Source organism: Periplaneta americana, chromosome 14 (assembly GCF_040183065.1).
Source record: "Periplaneta americana isolate PAMFEO1 chromosome 14, P.americana_PAMFEO1_priV1, whole genome shotgun sequence".
In the NCBI taxonomy this organism is placed as follows: Eukaryota; Metazoa; Arthropoda; class Insecta; order Blattodea; family Blattidae; genus Periplaneta; species Periplaneta americana.
In genome coordinates, this window is record NC_091130.1 from 146,601,435 (window position 1) to 146,622,575 (window position 21,141).

Genomic DNA, 21,141 nt, shown 5'->3' on the forward strand with positions numbered 1-21,141 from the left:
CAGACAGTAGGTTGTCCGGCCACCTCAACGATCAGCCCGCAAACAAGCTATTGCACTGAGATTGTCCGAGGTTACGGTAAGATCTCGCGCCCTGCGAGTTCTTTCTTTGGGACCATTTGAAGGCCTAAGTAACCACATACACTGGATGAACTGAAGACCGCGATTCGTGAAGAAATTGAGGCAATCCCACGAACTATGACTGTGAAAGTTACGGCGAACTTCAGAAAAGCCTCGATGCCTGTATCGAAAGCCAAGGACATCATATGGATGGTGTTGTATACCATAAATAAACTGCATGTATTGGTGAATCTGTTGATAACAATAAATTTTTGATTTGATGAATCCTTACAATTTTCTTGCCCTGTGAAATCCATCCGTTCTTTCTGACGCACCCTTTATAAAAGTTATCGAAATCAGATATGAGCCTCGAGGAACCACCGACACTCTGGAGGTTGGGAGTCACTGCTCTATACCAAATAGATCGGATTAGCTGTAGGCAACAATGGCGACTTTATGTGTCAAGTTATGTTTGTTTTCAGGCAGATATGGAGAACAATGAGGACATCAGAGAGATGAAGCGAGAAATTCTAGAGGGAGTGCAGGCAGTGATGAACGAGGTGAGCTTCATTTTTCTTCTCCATTACACCGGTCAACAAAATTAAACATATTTTTTTGAAAGATAAAGAATTGGTGATTCTTATACCATTTTTCGTTCCGATTTCAGATCTGTTTTCAAACTTTTTCTATCACCCAGGGTTTTTGAGTAATTACAAGAAATGAACTTCAGACTTTGTAACATTTTACCTCAAATCATATTTATTTACCTAAAATGAGTGCGTAATAGATTTTAGGCTACACTTCGCTTGAGAAACATCTTTTTTGAGTGTCCAGCAGTAGTCTGACTGAATATTTGGGTTCCATTTTTCCTGGTAACGCCTTTCCAATTAAGAAAAATTCTGATGAAAACTCTCCCCACATTCGTCGCTCACTACCCAAAGGTTTTGAGGAAAGAAAAAAAATAGATGAGAATCCAAGAAGTTATTTTGAGAGACAAATGACACCCCATCACATTATAGTTCTGAATCAGCTCGCTGACAAGTTCTCTGTAATCTTCTGATCTGTGGTTCCTAGAAAGTAACAGTCTGTTGAATGATCCTTAGGTTCCCGGCATATCATTGGAATTGGAAAAGTCATATGACGGGATCCTTATAGCCAACCAGTTAGGGTAATAGAATTACATGGAGCACAACAGTTCCTGTTCTCATCTATTTTGCAATCAAAAGAACACTTGTAAGCTCTTTTAACTAGTGTATAAAATTCACCTGTGTGCTTTCAAAGTTAATTAAGTTGTTCGTGATTGACACAATATTTTGAGGTATGTTTCACTTCATAATAGTACATTATGCAACGAGCCTATAATGATAGTAATTAAGAAACGAGCATGGATGTTTATGAAACGAGCGCAAGCGAGTTTCATAATTTTCATACGAGCTTCTTAATTACCATTATAGGCGAGTTTCATACGACTTTTTATGCTCGACCATATTTCTAACTTGAAATTACAGTATTCAGATGTATACATTTTATTTGTATCTGACAAGATCGGAAGTGACCTTGTTCTAGGTCGTGAATTGTGAGATGTGCGCAGACGCGAAAGTATTGATTTTTTCCGAGGAACAATAATGTCATTGACCTTGTGTAATCCCGTTAAACTTGGTATAACTTTGATTATTGAATTCGACATTGAAAAATGAGATGACAAATTGAATTTATTTGAATATTATTTACAATTAACGCTAATTATTATAGTAACAGAACATAACCTTCTGCGACAGTATTGGATTTCCAGCCTCCGTGACTTTTCGCTAATTCTCTTTCGATTGCATATCCGAGAATAATCGATACTTGCGGTTTTATAGCGGTACAAAGCTGACTGGTCATTGGCTGAACACCTGTAAGCTGAGTTGTCATTGGCTGAAAACACCTGAACTTTAATGAGTAGGTGTACTTTAATGAGATGCATTAAAGGACTGCTACCAGGTGTATAATTACCACATTTCGGCATGGTCGAGCATAAAATACTTTTACCACACTTAAAATTAGGACAAAGAAAACATGGGTTGTGAAACTTATTTCATGATTGTAAGTTCCAACTCAACTGAGAATTATAGCCGCGACGCTGTTATTCCCGGCATGACTCCTCCTCTTTGCTTACGTATTAGGAAGTGAAGGCTCTATAAAGTCTAGGTAGGTAGTATCGTTCGCCATTTTTGTTCTTTCGTTGCCGAGCTACCATACGAGGAATCTATTTGCCACACCGTTAAACATTATCATGTCGTAGCTCCTATGATAATAAATCAAACGCAATGTAATTCAGCAAATAATTGAGCGGCAAATAACGTCCTCGTGTGCTTTCTGCGAACGCCAACGAAAGAGCCAAAATGGCGGGCGATTATATTAAGTATTTATCGAGCCTTAAGAAATTAATAACGTCTTCATCAGCGAATCACAAGACCGCACACGTTTAAATGTAGCCGACCTGCAACGCGATTGGCTGCCGGAAATTAGAGCGATGGGAATATGATATTAACTTTCGCAGTCTTGTGAGGAATAAAATTCATTTTTATGAATTCTGACTTCACAGGCAACGGCGATCTAAAGTTATAGGTCAGTTGTTGCAGCAATAAAATGAAATATTTAAAATATTTTCTTTCCATTAGAATGTTAAAGACTGTATATAGCAATAAAAATAAATATTTAAAAAAAAATTACAAATAAAAAATGGTGGCTTGTAGAAAAATTCTGACTTCATTTTTGGAATCAACATATGATATTACATAAGAAAAGGCAAAAATTGTACATTTAATAAAATCATTGTTGACCAGTATTATTATTATTATTATTATTATTATTATTATTATTACTTACTTACTGGCTTTTAAGGAACCCGGAGGTTCATTGCCGCCCTCACATAAGCCCACCATTGGTCCCTATCCTGAGCAAGATTAATCCAGTCTCTATCATCATATCGCACCTCCCTCAAATCCATTTTAATATTATCTTCCCATCCAGGTCTTGGCCTCCCTAAAGGTATTTTTCCCTCCGGCCTCCCAACTAACACTCTATATGCATTTCTGGATTCGCCCATACGTGCTACATGCCCAGCCCATCTCAAACGTCTGGATTTAATATTCCTAATTATGTTAGGTGAAGAATACAATGCGTGCAGTTCTATGTTGTGTAACTTTCTCCATTCTCCTGTAACGCCATCCCTCTTAGCCCCAAATATTTTCCTAAGCACCTTATTCTCAAACACCCTTAATCTCTGTTCTTCTCTCGAAGTGAGAGTCCATGTTTCACAACCATAAAGAACAACCGGTAATACAACTGTTTTACAAATTCTAACTTTAAGATTTTTTGACAGCAGACTGGATGATAAAAGCTTCTCAACCGAATAATAAGAGGCATTTCCCATATTTATTCTGCGTTTAATTTCCTCCCGAGTATCATTTATATTTGTTACTGCTGCTCCAAGATATTTGAACTTCTCCACCTCTTCAAAAGATAAATTTCCAGTTATATTTCCATTTCGTACAATATTCTCGTCACGAGACATAATCATATACTTTTTCTTTTCGGGATTTACTTCCAAACCTATCTCTTTACTTACTTCCAGCAAAATTCCCGTCTTTTCCCTAACCGTTTGTGTATTTTCTCCTAACATATTCACGTCATCTGCATAGACAAGAAGCTGATGTAGCCCGTTCAATTCCAAACCCTCTCTGTTATCCTGGACTTTCCTAATGGCATATTCTAGAGCAAAGTTAAAAAGTAAAGTTGATAGTGCATCTCCTTGCTTTAGCCCACAGTGAATTGGAAACGCAGCTGACAGAAACTGACCTATACGAACTCTGCTGTACGTTTATGTCTCCCTATTATTACTACTACTAGTATTATTATTATTATTATTATTATACTATTATTAACTTGCATCCTCACAATTCAAAGTGTATATTTGATGCTGAACAAAGACTTTTCGAGTTATACGCCAAATTCTTTCCTCATTACTTCAGTTCAACCAATACTTTGTAACCAGAATTTGAACCCAGGCCGGCTTGTTTCACGGTAAAACATGCTAACCGTTACTCCACAGCGGTGGACTAAATCATTGCTAGAACGATATATTTCAGCCATAGCTTTTCCCACTGTATTATTCCAGGAAATCATTCCAAAAATGATCCTCCATACATTCTTAAGTTAGATTCCATGGAACTACTCTGCAGCACACATAAGGATCATCTTCAAATTTATACAGATGGATCTCTAAATCCTAATAATGGGACATCAGGAGCAGGGTATTATATTCCAAAATATCAAGAAAGTTATTTCATACCATGTTCATCCTCCTCCAGTCTTGACACTGAATTGCTAGCTATTGATGCTGCTCTTTAGTGTGCATACTTACCGACTCCAAGGGGGCTATATTTAATATAATTAAACATGTACCAAACCTATATGCACATAGAATTATTCCAATTCAGAAACAACTAAGTAAACTAAAAGAACTCCAAAAGAAAATAACATTTCAGTGGATACCTAGTCATTGTGGTATACCTGCAAACGAGAAAGTCGATAATATTGCAAAACAGGCAACATATTTGCAACCAAGACCTCTTCAAGTGATATCTCTATCCAGTGCTTTTGCTTCAGTAAAGTCTCATTTTATAAACCTATGGATCAACAATTGGCTCTCTTCTGACAAAGGAAAAATTTTACAGTCTGTACAAAAGAAACCAAATTACCTGGAAATGTACAAAAACTTGCCCAGACATGTTCAGACATTTTTAACAAGAGCCAGAACAGGTCACATTGTCACTCAATTGTACCTACACCGATTTCACATTTCTGATAATCCTACTTGTCTGTGGTGTAATAATCATGATGAAGATCTGGAACACATTCTTCTATACTGTCCATCCATAAACCACAAAAGAAGTAAATTAAAATCATCAATACCTGTTGCAGAAGACACAGCCCTGCAGTATATATTGACTACACCCCAACTCTGGCTACTAGCAACAGGCATCTATAATGAACACCGATCAAAATACCCCTCATTTCTCGTGAAAAACAACAACTGAATAGACTACAGTGGACTATAGTGGACTTTATGTTGTCGGCAAACAGCTGGATAGATTAAGAAGATTGATTGATTTTCCCACCGTATTTTCGTTAGAACCATGTCACAATTAGACACAAACCTACAGTATAACCCGAAAGACAGACAAATCAATGCTGCAGGAGAGCGACCATTTTCCTTGTCCAAGAGTGTACACATAGCCCATAATATGTTTTTCATTCTAAATTTTTTCATAGAACTTTCCAGTATTTATTGTAGTTGTTAGTTACTCAAATATGTTTATTATAAAATTTGTACGATTCAATAAAATTGTAGATTGCTGTAAGAAGTGTACAAGTTATTTTTAGATTCTGTTTCTCTTGCTCATAATTCATTTCAAGCCTCTATTTATTATCATATGGTCGATATGAAATTGATTTTCAGTATTATTTCAACAATAACTTCTTCAGATTTTTTATAGTTTCTGAAAATTTGCTATCTTGTGTCAGAGTACAGAACTTTAATTCCTGTTGATAATTTAAAACTTGCTTCGTAATAGTTTTAAATTTTCCATAAAAATATTTTTTAAACTAATGTCCGCCCAACCGTTCCCATTTATAAGACGACGCGCCGAAGCTTATAGTTTTTTTCAGCCGCCATCAAGGTGTTGCCCTCAGTGTACTATAGGAGACTAACTACGTAACATCTTACAATGATGATTAATGAAGGAATAAATAGTCTTTGTCCACCACAAATTACAGTTAGACCCATCGGGATTCGAGTCCGAGCTATCAGCGTGGAAAGTCGAAACTCTTCGTTCGGCTAACGCAGCGGTGACCAAAACTCGAACAGCAGTGATTATATGCGACAGACAGCCTATGAAGTAAGGAGACGGAGGAAAGGTACTTGGCACGAAAACTACAACCAGTGGCGGTTCCTGTACTAACATCTTGATCAATCCCGCGGATAAAAATCTCAAGCTTTGCTGTATCAGTAATGTCACTGCTGTCATCAAGAGCCAATGAATAATATACGATTTTTCTTGCTTCTTTTTTTATACCTTCCTCTTGAACATAATCAGGAATTTTCTAAATTCTTCTCTCGATATTTCGTCGAGAAATTCGTAGTTTTTCAAAATTAAAAACTTCTTATGGACAAGTTATTTAAGCTATTTTAATCAATATTCTTTTGAAAAATTCTGTTCTATTAAAAGGCTCTAGAGCACGAGATATTTCAAACCTCATTAGGTAGCTGATTTCCTTACATTTATTTATCTCATCTTTCTCTTCCTAGCTATGATTTAAGACATGTCAATTCCTGGCGTTTAACAGTTCGTTGGCACATAATATTGAATCAGTTTTTCTACAATATTTTGATTAAATGAATAACTAATAAATAGTTACTCTCATCTAAAGATTAATAAGATTAAAATTGAGATAAAATGTAATAATTTTATCCTTCTAGGGAGAAGATCTAAAAATATCAATATTCATGCACGTACAGAAGGATTGTAGATAAACATACTTACTGGTCAGTAAAAAATAATAATAATACATTATTCAGTGTGGCAATTAATGTTTCTATATACTCCTAATTGAACCGTTGAGCAAAGTGAACATATTACATTTTGTCCGACAGAACAACAAAAAAGTTCTCCTTCTCATTCTTTACGAAACCACCTCTTACTGCTTGTAGAGACAGAGTTTGTAGAGCGACATGATACCGCCACTGCTTGCCTTCAGTACGTGAAACAGCAATGTACAGGAAACTCCTCGTACCCGTTTGAATGTCTGTGATTACACGATGTAATCACGACACCCGCTTTGATCACCGCTGGGCTAACAGTACGCTTTGCCATATAATGATGCGTTAATCATGTAATGAAGACCTTGTTATTGGGGGTCTAATTAACAAAAAATCGGCCTAAGTAGTTTGGTAGATTTAATTATTTTTATGCTCGACCATGCCGAAATGTAGTAATTATACACCTGGTAGCAGTCCTTTAATGCATGTCATTAAAGTACACCTACTCATTAAAGTACAAGTGTTCAGCCAATGACAACTCAGCTTACAGGTGTTCAGCCAATGACAAGTCAGCTTTGTACCGCTATAAAACCGCAAGTATCGATTATTCTCGGATATGCAATCGAAAGGCAATTAGCGAAAAGTCACGGACGCTGGAAATCCAATACTGTCGCATAAGGTTATGTTCTGTTACTATAATAATTAGCGTTAATTGTAAATAATATTCAAATAAATTCAATTTGTCATCTCGTTTTTCAATGTCGAATTCAATAATCAAGGTTATATCAAGTTTAACGGGATTACATCAAGGTCAATGACATTATTGTTCCTCGGAAAAAAATCAATACTTTCGCGTCTGCGCACATCTCACAATTCACGACCTAGAACAAGGTCACTTCCGATCTTGTCAGATACAAATATAATGTATACATCTGAATAATTTCAAGTTAGAAAAATGGTCGAGCATAAAAAGTCGTATGAAACTTGCCTATAATGGTAATTAAGACGCGAGTATGGATATTTATGAAACTCGCTTGCGCTCGTTTCATAAATATCCATACTCGCGTCTTAATTACTATCATTATAGGCTCGTTGCATAATGTACTATTATCTGAAATGTATTTCAAAGTAAATACTGAATCCAGGCAATTTCTATCTTTACGGAAACTGATTTCTTTATCAGTATTCGCTAATATTTAGACTTCATTTTATAGGGATGTAATTTCGTGAAATAAACCCAATGTTGTTAATTTTTGTAGGCTAATGAATTCAGCCGAGGGTTTGAAGCATATTCGTACCTGTGGCTGGATGACCGCGAGTCTTGCATGCAGCAGTTCCTTACATACGGGCGTCAACTGACAGCTGATGAGCTTGAAGCCATAGCGATGGACGACGAGATAGCTCCAGAACCTAGCCCTCCGACCATGGAGCAGTTCAGAGAGCAGGTGATACAGCTATACTATTCAAGTTTCTTTTCAACATATTTTTTTTATTCAATGAAATATATTACGTGTCCCGCGCCGTGGCGTCGTGGTCTAAGGCATCCTGCCTAGGACTCGCGTTACGGAATGCGCGCTGGTTCGAATCCTCATGGGGGAAGAAATTTTCTCATGAAATTTCAGCCAGTGAATGGGACCGGTGCCCACCCAGCATCGTTATGCAATTGGAGAGCTACGATATGTAGCGAAATCCGGTTGCGAAAGCCAGCTATAACGGCTGGGGGGATGATCGTGCTAACCACACGATACCTCCATTCTGGTTGGATGATCGTCCACCTCTGCTTCGGCATGTGGGCGTGAGGCCAGCAGCAGGATGGTCGGTCTGGGCTCTTCACGGGCTGTTGCGCCACAGATTATGATTATGATTATTATTATTATTATTATTATTATTATTATTATTATTATTGTTTAATGAACTATTTCTCCACAAATACAGGATGTTTCACAATTATAGATACAAACTGCAGGGGTGGGTAAAGGACAAGAAGTTATAATAAACATAGGTCCAGAAACCAGTCGTTTCCGACATAAATGAGGTTTCATTATGTCTTGTCAGCATAAGTGTTCTGGGCTAACACAATGTCTGATATGCACTGAATAAAAATAATTATAGCTAGGGCCGTGACATCGGTATATTTGTATTAGTCTGAGGTGAACATACGACGCCGGACAGAATGTAGTCGACGTTTCAAGTACAGGCAGCGTAAGCGAATTTGACACACGTTGCGTGTTTTAGCCTATATACGATTATTACGTGTTATAAAATCAAGACAATACAGTTATTGTATAATAATGATTAATATTGGATGGGTCTAAAATGCTGGTAAAGTTGAGAATAATTGTTGGAAATCATACTTAAATTGTCACAAATGTGGTAAAATGTAAGTCTGAAAAGATGTTTTTCTTTATATTTTGAGTTTTGCATTACAGTTTTAGAATGCCGAAAACATATATGGCGTACAATTTTGCTTTCCCTATATTTTAACTGTTAACATTAATTTAGTTATCACATCTATTCTGTACCTTACTTTTCTTGCATGTTGTTCACTTAGTTTCGGTTGCTGCTGCAATGAACAACAACATTCATTTTCAAAGTTTCGAATGAAAATGACCGCAGAGTGTCGGATAGTATAACCTTGTATGCCGAAAAACTGCGTTCAACATCGGCTGAAATCAAGGGCGCATATGTAAAAATTGTTCACATCAATTTCATTTCTACATCAAGTTGAAAATAATCGCACTTGTCATCTGATAAAACTTTTGCAATTTTGCATAATGAATTGAAACCACCGTTTTTCTTTTTGTATTACTGTGTGGTGTAGAAATGAAATTGATAATTTGAAATATTTTACATATGCGCCCTTGGTTTCAGCCGATGTTGAACGCAGTTTTTTCCGCATACAAGGTTATACAGGGACATCATTTCATTTTTACTAATATTTTTAATATTAATCTGGCTATACCTTTGGATCAAGATTGAGAACCGTAAACACCGTTTGCTACCCCCTTCCACGACCGGAGTTCGATGATACTAGCGTAAAATACAAACATATCACTTTACTAGCTAGGTATAGAAGGAAAGAAAAATAGTTAATCCATTTACGTACACTAGGAAATATCACGCTTTTGACTTTGATAATTTTCATTAGGCTTTTCTTCAATCAAAATATAGTACAGTATTAACAATGAGTGTCTTTATTCACGAACTGAGCTGTCCATGCGGACGTTTTCATTATGCAGTGTATATTATCCTGTCTACAGCACATTAGCGTACACTATAGAGAATGAAGTTAAATTGAAAAATAATCATAATATGGATATTTAAACACATTTTTGAAAATGGTGGCCGTTCATTTCGATACAGGCTTCAGTTCTAATATCCATATTATCACACTATAAACTATTATATGTAATCGCAATTATCAGTTTCGTCCTTCGTACTAGTAACTCATGTTGAAATAATTCTGTACCTACTCTATAAAAGAGTACCTTACGTACTGTAAATTCAATCTTCACTTCTGCCCGATCCGAAAAGATAAAATTACTCAGACATGCTATCTACTGTCCGTCCAAGTGGTTATGTCGCAGGATCGTAGAAAGGGAGGAAATCACGTGACAGTTAATTACTTAACGAGGCCCTTTTATTTAAGTTATTTTAAACAGTTGTATGGGTATAATATTACGTAAACGTCCAATTCCTAACAGAAATTAATGTTCTCATAAAAGAGCTAAGACAGCCCAGCCACTAGCATTTACTTTACAGAGAGGCGAATAGAAGCAGGTGGGGGAAACCGGGATGCGACGTAGGCAAATAGACGACAATACCTGTGCGAAAATGATACAATATTGAAAGCTCTTTCGTCACTGGAAAAGGCGAATATATTTTTGGAACGTACTGTTTACTCTGAACGTAAAGCTACTATGACTGTATATACGGTCTTGGATCTGTGTGGAGGACGGTTGAACTTCATTAATAGAAGGGGTGGGAGTGAAGTACATTCAAAAACACAGGTACAATAAAAATTGAAGTAAAAATAAAATGATGTCCCTGTACTATCCGACACTCGGCGGTCATTTTCATTTGAAACTTTGAAAAAGAATGTTGTTGTTTATTGCAGCAGGAATCGAAACCAGGCAAACAACATGCAAGAAAAGTAAGGTACGAAATTGATGTGGTAAATATATAATGTAACAGTTAAATATAGATAAAGTATAATTGTACGCCATATACGTTTTCGGCTTTCTAAAACTGTAATGCAAAACTCTAAATAATATAAAAAAAAACATCTTTTCAGACTCATGTTTTACCACATTTGTGACAATTTAAGCATGATTTCTCAATCTCACCATCATTTTAGCCCTTATTATGTAATAATTCTATTGTCTTGATTTTATAATACGCAATAATCGAATACAAAACACGGAACGTGCTTAGGTGTGTCAAATTCGCTTACGCTGCCTGTACTTGAAACACGCCAACTACATTCTGTCCGGGTCGTCGTATGTTCACCTCAGATTAATACAAATATACCGATGTCACGGCCCTGGTTATAACACGTGCCCATCGAAAATCGTACATGTTCGAATATATTTGTATATATTGACATATTTGTATTCATTAGTCGTAAAATATAACCATGTTTTCCTTTTGAATCATTAAAATAATTATGTTAAAATCCAAGAATATGAAAAAACACATTAAATATGATTAAAATTCATTTACTAAACATGTTTCAGGACGTGCTATCCCATCTTCAGTAGCTTTGAGACCGGATAGTCGGCTTCACTAGCATGAACAACAGCTGATCCGGTCTCAAAGCTACTGAAGATGGGACAGCACGTCGTGATACATGTTTAGCAAATTAATTTTAATTGTGTTTTAATGTTTTTTTAGTATTGCATATGGCATTCATTAACTTTAAAAAGCTTTTGACAAAGTTAATCGGAATAAATTACTTCAGATTTTGGCAGATGATCAAGTACCTCAACAGATTATACAAAATATTTACAACATATATAAAACAACCATCATAGCAATTTAAAGCAACAATAGACTTTCACAATGGCGACCCATTTATAGTGGAGTACGACAAGGCTGTGGCCTTTCACCACTTCTGTTCATTATATATATATATATATATATATATATAAATAGAATCATTCGAGATTGGCGACAGACACGCCATGGATTTATTCTAATTTATCGAAATTTGCAGCTTGATGCTTTACTTTTCGCTGATGATCTAGTTCTCATAGGATCAACTGAAGATGATTTACAATATTCATTACACAATTTAAATATGGTCAGTGAAAAATATAACATGGAAATTAATATTGAAAAAAACGAAAATCATGTCATTTTGTGGGAAATTCCTTGTACCAAGTAAAATCTGCTTGAATAATAAAATAATAGAAAGAGTAAATACTTTCACTTACCATGGCAATACACTATCACCTTGTGAAGAAGTAGATATTGCTGAAAAAATATGTAAATATAATAAAACAATGGGGATCATTAATAAAATCATTAAACCTTCACTAGTACAAAGATACACAAGAATAGGCTTGTATAAAACCTTAGCACAGCCAGTATTAAGCTATGGTAGTGAAGCGTGGACTGTGAAGAATAAAGATGTCAGTAGAATAACAGCAAGTGAGATGAGGTTCATGAGAGCAACAGCTGGATATACTCGCTGGGATCATAAAAAAACGAGGACATAATGCAAGAACTTCAAATAGAACCCATTATGCAGTTCATCAGCAAATATCAACTTCAGTGGAAGGGTCATCTCGAAAGAATGGATCGATGCAGAATTCCAAAAGCACTGTTTCATTACCATCCGCATGGTAAAAGATCTCTAGGTCGTCCGAAGAAGACATGGACTGAAAATTCTAGATTGAGACCGTAACAGGCCACTCGGCCTAATACTTGTTAGGAAGACGATGGCGATATATTTTAATTATACCTGGTGTGTCTCTAATGCGTTGATAATAATTGACATTGCGTTTCCGGTATTCTCAAAATTATCAACAGAGCTAGAATACACAAACAAATTAACATATTCCCAAACAAAAAATCCAGAGGATTGAAGTCGGGGGACCTGGCAGGACATAGTAATGGTAAGCCCTAGCCGATAAACTAGCTGTGAAACCTTGTATGTAAGAAGTCTCAGACATTGTGAAAAAGCGAGCCGGTTCTTCGTCATGCATATACACAGCTGCTGCTTTTCTCAAAGAGGTACACGTCCAGAATGTCGCGTAGCACATGTTGCAGTCTGCCAGGTACGAAATAAAGTTGCAAATATACGAGGTGTGTTCAGTTGGTGGCCGCAGTGATGACTTATCTCGGAAATGGTTGTTTTCGGGGTCTATATTTATTTGGAATTTTTTGCTTTGTTTAAATGCCCTCGTTACCTCTGCAGATTGCTACGTATAATTGGATGCACTTATACAATATGGAACCAAGTCCAAAATACAGCTTTTGAGCTACAGCTGTTTTAGCAAATCGTTACAAATAAAATTCTACATCAATACTATTACGAAAATAATGATTGCATTATTCATATTCTGAAATGCTCTTTCAGATCAATGGTGCAGCTCGTATCAGTATTTGACTCACACAGAGTAGAAGGGCAACATTGGAGTTGGTTCCATATTGCTTATTGCAAAAATGGATATTGGCACTTGGTTCCTACTTGTGTGATTCTAATGAGAGAGAGATGAGGCAACATTCTAGTTCAAATCCATGTTTGACACTTTATTATTGGAAAGCTAAACATCCGCGACACCAATTGTGGGATTAGAAATAAAATTTAAAAAAACATATATTCATTAGCATTTGTTCATATATTGACTTATCATTCCAAGATGAAGTCAAGGGGACCATTGATTCCATCATCATCATCCTGTCCACATCTGTGGAGTAACGGCTAGCGCGTCTGGCCGCGAAACCAGGTGACCCAGGTTCGATTCCCGATCGGGGCAAGTTACCTGGTTGAGATTTTTCCGGGGTTTTCCCTCAACCCAATATGAGCAAATGCTGGACAACTTTCGGTGTTGCATCCTGGACTCATTTCACCGGCATTATCACCTTCATCTCATTCAGACGCTAAATAACATAAGCTGTTAATAAAGCGTCGTAAAATAACCTACTAAAATAAAAATTCACTGGATTTTCTTCTGCAGTTACATATTTGATACCTAAACATCTTCGGTTCTACAACTTTCTTTGATACATTAACATTACTCTTGTTGCTGTAATATAATATAATATAATATAATATAATATAATATAATATAATATAATATAATATAATATAATATAATATAATATAATATAATATAATATAATATAATATATCACTCCTATTAGCAAAAAATTGTATTCAAACTCCCATATTTACACAAAACAAATATGGGAACTGACAGCTTGGAGTTGGTTCTAAACTGCAAAACACTGCACTATGGATTCTGTTTTTGGTGGTTGGTTCAGATTTCTCTATAGGGCAGCACGTTACAAATAGGAGTTGGTTCTATTTTGTATAAGAAACTATAGACATTAAGACACATTTTGCAATAGAAATCCAGATGTTCATAAAATGGTGGTTGGTTCCATATTGCATAAGTGCATCCAATTATAAGACATCCTGTATAACCATTTTGTTCTTTTGCACACAGATTGATCTCTATGAGAACTTGTTTGTGGAAATTGAAGAAATGCAGCCCGTGCAAATCTTCAGCGCTTGGTTTCAAGTGGATCTGAGGCCCTTTAGGCAAGCTCTTCTCAACACAGTTAGCAGATGGGCCAGCATGTTTAAGCAGCATTTAGTGGATCACGTGACGAACAGGTAAATTGTCTCACGTATAATTTTATCAGGTAGCATTTTTTGTTGTACAGGGCGTTTCATATTCTCCGCAACTCTGCTAAGCATAGCATAAGAGAAAATGAGAGAATTGAGATTCTGATGATGATAGGATTTGGTGACAGAAGACGTACACAACAAGAGGTATGCGTATTTTTTTTTACGAAATTCATCCAAATCGGTCACCAGTTTCTCGTTCAACTGTGAGTAGAATAGAAGGAAAATTGAGAGAAGATTTCTTGTTAAGAATTTCTTGTTTCATGTTCATTTCATCAATAAAACTGCTTTCATAATATATTATATATTATATAGCCTATATATATATATATATATATATATATATATATATACAGGGACATCATTTTATTTTTACTAATATTTTTAATATTAACCTGGCTGTACCTTTGGATTAACGGTTGAAAACAGAAAACACCGTTTGCTACCCCTTCCACGAACGGAGTTCGATGATACTAACGTAAAATACAAACAAATCACTTTACTAGGCATAGGAGGGAAGAAAAGTAGTTCATCCATTTACGTAAACTATGAAATGTCGCAAGTTTGAGTTTGATCATTTTCATTAGTTTTTTGTCTAATCAAAATACAGTACAGTATTAACAATGAGTGTTTTTACTCACGAACTGAGTTAGCCATACGAACGTATTCATTATGCAGTGTATATTATACTGTCTACAGCACATTAGCGTACAATATAGAGAATGAAGTTAAATTGAAAAATAATCATAATGTGGATATTTAAACACGTTTCGATACAGGCTCCAGTTTTTTGTGCATATTATCGCACTATAGACTATTGCATCTAATTCCAATTACCAGTTTCGTCCTTCGTAGTAGTAACTCATGTTGAAATAATTCTGTACCTATTCTATAAAAGAGTACCTTACATAATGTAAATTCAATCTTCACTTCTGCCCAATCCGAAAAGATAAAATTATTCAGACATACTATCTACTGCCCGTTCAAGTAGTTATGTCGCAGGATCTATAAAGAGGGGAAATCACGTAACAGTTAATTACTTAACGAAGCCCTTTTATTTAAGTTATTTTAAACAGTTGTGTAATATTACAAGAGAAATTAATGTTTCGGAAAAGAGCCAAGACAGCCCAGCTACTAGGTTTACAGAGGGGCGAGTAAAAGTAGGTGGGGAAATCGGGATGCGACGTAGGTAAACGGACGACAGTACCTGTGCGAAAATATGATTCAATATTGAAAGCTCTTTCGTCACTGGAAAATGCGAACATATTTCTGAAACGTACTATACTCACTAACTCAGTACTATATGCGACCTTGGTTCTGTGTGGAGGACAGATGGAACTTCATTAGTAGAAGGGGTGGGAGTGAAGTACATACAAAAACTCAGGTACAATAAAAATTGAAGTAAAAATAAAATGATGCCCCTGTATTTTAATAATGGCAGGGTTCTTCCGTCATTCACACAAGGGTCCTCATCTACTGGGCGACGTGCCGAAGCTTGTTCTTTCAGCCGCCACAAAGGCTTTGCCCTTGGTGCACCATAGGGGGCGAACAACGTAACACTGTATGACGATTAATGAAACAGTGGTTTAATGGCGGTAGGGAAAACGGGAGTACCTAACACCAAACATCATCTTTGTTCACTACAAATTGTAGTTGAATTCATTGGGATTCGAACTCGGGTTACAGAGTGAAAGCCTTCACACTAACCTTCGGTGCGCCACACTAACAAAATGCATCAACATTGAAATTGTTACTAGAGATGAACAAAACTAACTGCCGCTCTCGCTCGCTGTGTTCGCTGCATTTGTCTTTCGAGTCTCGCTCATCATTCTCGAAATAGCATTTGGTCGGCGTGGAAAGATTTCGTAACTTCGAATATCATACTATACAGTAGTGGCAAAAAAAAAAAAAAAAAAAATCCGGACCGACCCTTGTAGCTGATTTCAGAGTCGTATTCACTCCAGAGCACGATAGACTGGTAACTAAGACTTTCGTGGTTCGAATCCTGTTTGGGAAGGAAACATTTTTGTTCCTTATTTAAATTTATTCCCAATACTTTTCCATTGCTGGTAAAATTCATGTTCTGGGAATAATAAGTTAATTAAGTAGTAAAATATCGCTGCAATCGAAAAGTAAAATAAACATTAATCTTGATATAACCTTGAAATTGAATTAGACATTGAAAAACGAGATGACAAATTGAATTTATTTGAATATTATTTACAATTAACGCTAATTATTATAGTAACAGAACTAGTTGTCTTTCATTAATAAGTATTTAATGAATTTCAATCTTAAGGCATATAAACTTAGAATTTAATTTCGTTTCTGATCCAAATTGTTTGAGCCATAGTTTTTGTTCTCTTAGCTGATTGGGTTTTGTTTTTAATTTTGATTTTTGCATAATTGGGTACTAAGTTTTCTTTCAAACATTGTTTGTTAAACCAAATGTTTGCGTTGGTATTGTGTAACTTAATCTTTAGGTTCAGATAGCGTTTATACAAAGTTGTCTGATTGACATTGAGTAATTTACAATTCATTTTAATATATCAATATGCCTGGTAAATTATTAATAAGTATTTAATGAATTTCAATCTTAAGGCATATATATGTAGTTGTCTTTCGATTGCATATCCGAGAATAATCGATACTTGCGCTTTCATATTGCTACAATGTATTTTCTGATTGGTGGAACACCTGAACTTTAATGAATAGGTGTACTTTAATGAGGTCCATTAAAGGGCTGCTACCAGGTGTATAATCACTACATTTCGGCATGGTCGAGCATAAATATTATTTAAAAACATGCTCTTTCACTTTATATGAAAACATTATAGAGTGCATTTAAAAATGTTCTCGATGGCGTCATAAGTTACACAACAATAACGACAATATTATTTTGTTTCCATAAGAATATTTCTTTTTGAATGTAACGTTTGGCGTGTCTGAGCCTTTTGTAAGAAAGTCTTCATTCAATAAGTATAATTGCAATTATGGATTATTTCGCAAATACCTTGAATACCGGGACTTTTTTATACAGCTTATCCGATCTTGCCAAATTCATCCACGAGGCAGACGAAGGGCTCCAGCAGCCTGTAGAAGAGGGCGACTACGAACGTCTGGTGAACGTGATGGGCTACCTCATGAACGTGAAGGAGCGGCAGCTCACCACCGACGACATGTTCGAACCCCTGCAGCAGACGATAGAGCTGCTCAAGTTCTACGATCAAGAACTGCCTGAAGAAGTGAACGTGCTGCTGCAGGTAAAGGGGGGCGCTCGCTCACGCCTGCACCTGCTGTGCCTGCTGATGCTCTGCTTGCCTTCCCCTGCAGCTTCCCCCACCCACGAATGAGCTTCCTGCTCTCTGCTTGCATTACCCGAAGTGGAGACTGTTCACTGGTGTCGTGTTCACGATGTATTCAAAATGTAGTTCTATAATCTTTTCGCTGTAAGAAAAATCCTATTGTAAACAATAGCACGTGACTAAAGTGAGGCTTCATTGGCCGCTGTTTGGCGCCATAGATTCTCAGTACGTGTTCCCGCCTACTGTTGTACATTCTGTTTCATGTTAAACATTTCCCGTTACTTCTCAAGTAGGCCTAACCTCATTACTATGCATTCGTTTGCTTAGGAAACATTTCATTTATAATTACTGTAATTGAATTATTTTGTGCGAGATCGTGCGTATTTGCTTGCTTCCAGCACACAACCAATACGCGGTAAGTGTGAAATACCACATTCAGTATTCCCAACATAACACACATAACAATTTCCCTATTCTTACCGCTTAAGCGTCATATTCATTTTACTGCTTTAGGCTTTTAATATATTATTTTTAAAGACGTTCAATATAGTAATAATTATAAATTGGAAACTTACCACTGCAATTTCACCTAAATTGCACTGCTAATTATTGTTTTTAAATATTTGCAAAAATTAAGTAAACTCTACAACACCACAGAAGTTACTGCATTTGTAATGCAAGTAAGCCGTGAAAAAAATCAGCAAGATTCCAGACTCCTCATAGACTGGGGGGGGGGGGAAACAGACGTATATCACGGCCTGCTGGAGTATAGTAAACACAGAAAACATATTATAGCAACAATGTTGAAGATAGATATATTTGTTTTCCAAAGTTGCCGTCATTGCACAGAAACCAAGATGGAGATTTCATTGCAACTAATTAGAAATTCGTCTTTCAGGTATGTAATAAACGATCTTCGCACAAAATAATGTACGATACACGAGCGGTATGTTTGTTTTCATGTTCTCGGAAATTAAAAGAGCTCAACTACGTTTCGCTTTTTCAATCTTTTCCTCGACCATGAAAACGTCAACATACCGCTCTTGTAACGTATATTACTATTTAAGTCTTATGCCTTCGCAATGGATATTTGAGGATGCAGAAGCCATACTTCAGTATCACGTGAACAACTACGAGCTCAAGTGACGCCAGCTTGTTACAAGAACAGACTACCTCGGTATTACTGTTGGTATTCATCCGCGTTCATAATACATAACAAAATATAAAAGTAGCTTTTCTTTCACATAGCGTTTTACATACGATTGAAGTGAAATGTTTCATCGTATTTAACAACTAGAATTCAATTTTTTATTTTCAAATAATCCAAGATTGTGGTTTCCAAATACGAACTATATTTTCCTGCGTCGTGTGAGTGTTCCGACTAGGAGCCAATCACGGGCATGACAGCAGCGTGCTTATGTTTACATTAGGTTTTTTCTTACAGCAAAAACGGTATACAGTTCATATCCAAATTCACTTTTTGTATTTGAACTTACAATGTAACTAGAAATACAGAAACTCTACCTATAATCTTTTCGCTGTAAGAAAAATCCTAATGTAAACAATAGCACGTGACTGAAGTGAGGCTTCATTGGCCACCGTTTGGCGCCATAGATTCTCAGTACGTGTTCCCGCCTACTGTTGTACATTCTGTTTCATGTTAAACATTTCCCGTTACTCATCACGTAGGCCTAACCTCACTACTACGCATTCGTTTGCTGAGGAAACATTTACTTTATAATTACTACAATTAAATTATTTTCAAGTCTTATGTCTTCACAATGGACAGTTGAGGATACAGAAGCCATAGTTCGGTACTACGTGCTTACGTGAGCATCTATGAGCTCAAGTGACGCCAGCTTGTTACAAGAACAGACTACCTCGGTATTACTGTTGGTATTCATCCGCGTTCATAATACATAACAAAATATAAAAGTAGCTTTTCTTTTACATAGCGTTTTACACATGAGTGAAGTTAAATGTTTCATCATATTTAACAACTAGAATTCAATTTTTTATTTCCAAATAATACAAGATTATGGTTTCCAAATACGAACTATATTTCCCTGCGTCATGTGAGTGTTTCGACTAGGAGCCAATCACGGGTATGACAGCAACGTGCTTATGTTTACATTAGGATTTTTCTTACAGCAAAAACTGTATACAGTTCATATCCAAATTCACTTTTTGTATTTGAACTTACAATTTAACTAGAAATACAGAAACTCTTCCTATACGTCTTGTCATACCTCAGGGAGAATACTGTCCAAATTTCACGAGAGGATCCCTGCGAGGGGAGGATTGGCCTTGCGGGGTAAGAGGAGAGAGTGAGCCAGTAAGTCAACGTTCTTGAAGGAGCAGGTGGATGGGAGTGATGTCATTGGTCGGCTGGTACACAGAAGGCTCAGTCAATGGCCGGTCGGTTCCGTGTTGGGGATAAGTTATAAGCAGACATCGAGATTTTGGACCCGATAGAATAAGTTTACTACGTCCATACTATAGGCAGCTTTTTCATTGTGTTAGAGGGGGATGGCAGTCGGCAGAAGAGGAGACATACATACATTAAACCAAGTTCAGTCCAGTCTGCTGGTGCTGTACAGTGACGTTCCAAAAAAAAGGCAACTAATTTATCAAACATTAAAATAAAATGATTGTTAGAGGAGAAAAATTCTATAGGATCAAAAAATTAATCTTTACATGGATTAAAATAAAAAACCTATTATGCGAAATTTTCAAAATTAATTAATATGAATTTCCTTTCGGCTTCTGTCATAAGCACAAGTGCAATACTTACTCAACATAATAATTCTACACAATATACACAACTTACGAAGTACAATACATGGTACTGTTACAATGTAGCCTGCTACAACACACATTCTGAAGGTCTCAAAACTGAACTTTCTTCGGTAGTCGGCAAGACAAAGTTTATATTGGGAGAAGCTCCGCTCTACATCACATGATGTAATGGATTTATTTTAGTAGGTTATTTTACGACGCTTTATCAACATCTTAGGTGATTTAGCGTGTGAGTGAGATGAAGATGATAATGCCAGTGAAATGAGTCCGGGGTCCAGCACCGAAAGTTATCCAGCATTTATTCATATTGAGTTGAGGGGAAAAACCCGGAAAAAATCTCAACCAGGTAACTTGCCCCGACAGGCAATCGAACCCGGGCCACCTGGTTTCGCGGCCAGACACGCTAACCGTTACTCCACAGGTGTGGATGATGTAATGAATGCAAAACGAAAAAACACTAAATCGTTGAAATCTATCTTCGCTACCCCAGCAGTGTCCGTAGACTTCTTCCCTGCTAGCATGTCTTTTATGTCACA

The 21,141-nt window shown here is 36.4% G+C and overlaps 1 protein-coding gene across 1 annotated transcript in view; it reads left to right on the plus strand.

Moving 5' to 3' along the window:
• The window catches only part of Dhc93AB (Dynein heavy chain at 93AB), a 312,580-nt gene that overhangs the window by 77,892 nt on the left and 213,547 nt on the right, over positions 1 to 21,141 (plus strand). Inside the window, exons 19-22 of the mRNA XM_069846249.1 lie at positions 540 to 617; positions 7,903 to 8,088; positions 14,320 to 14,489; positions 17,542 to 17,764. Coding sequence (XP_069702350.1) covers positions 540 to 617; positions 7,903 to 8,088; positions 14,320 to 14,489; positions 17,542 to 17,764 — 657 coding nt within the window. The remainder of the gene's footprint in view (positions 1 to 539; positions 618 to 7,902; positions 8,089 to 14,319; positions 14,490 to 17,541; positions 17,765 to 21,141) is intronic.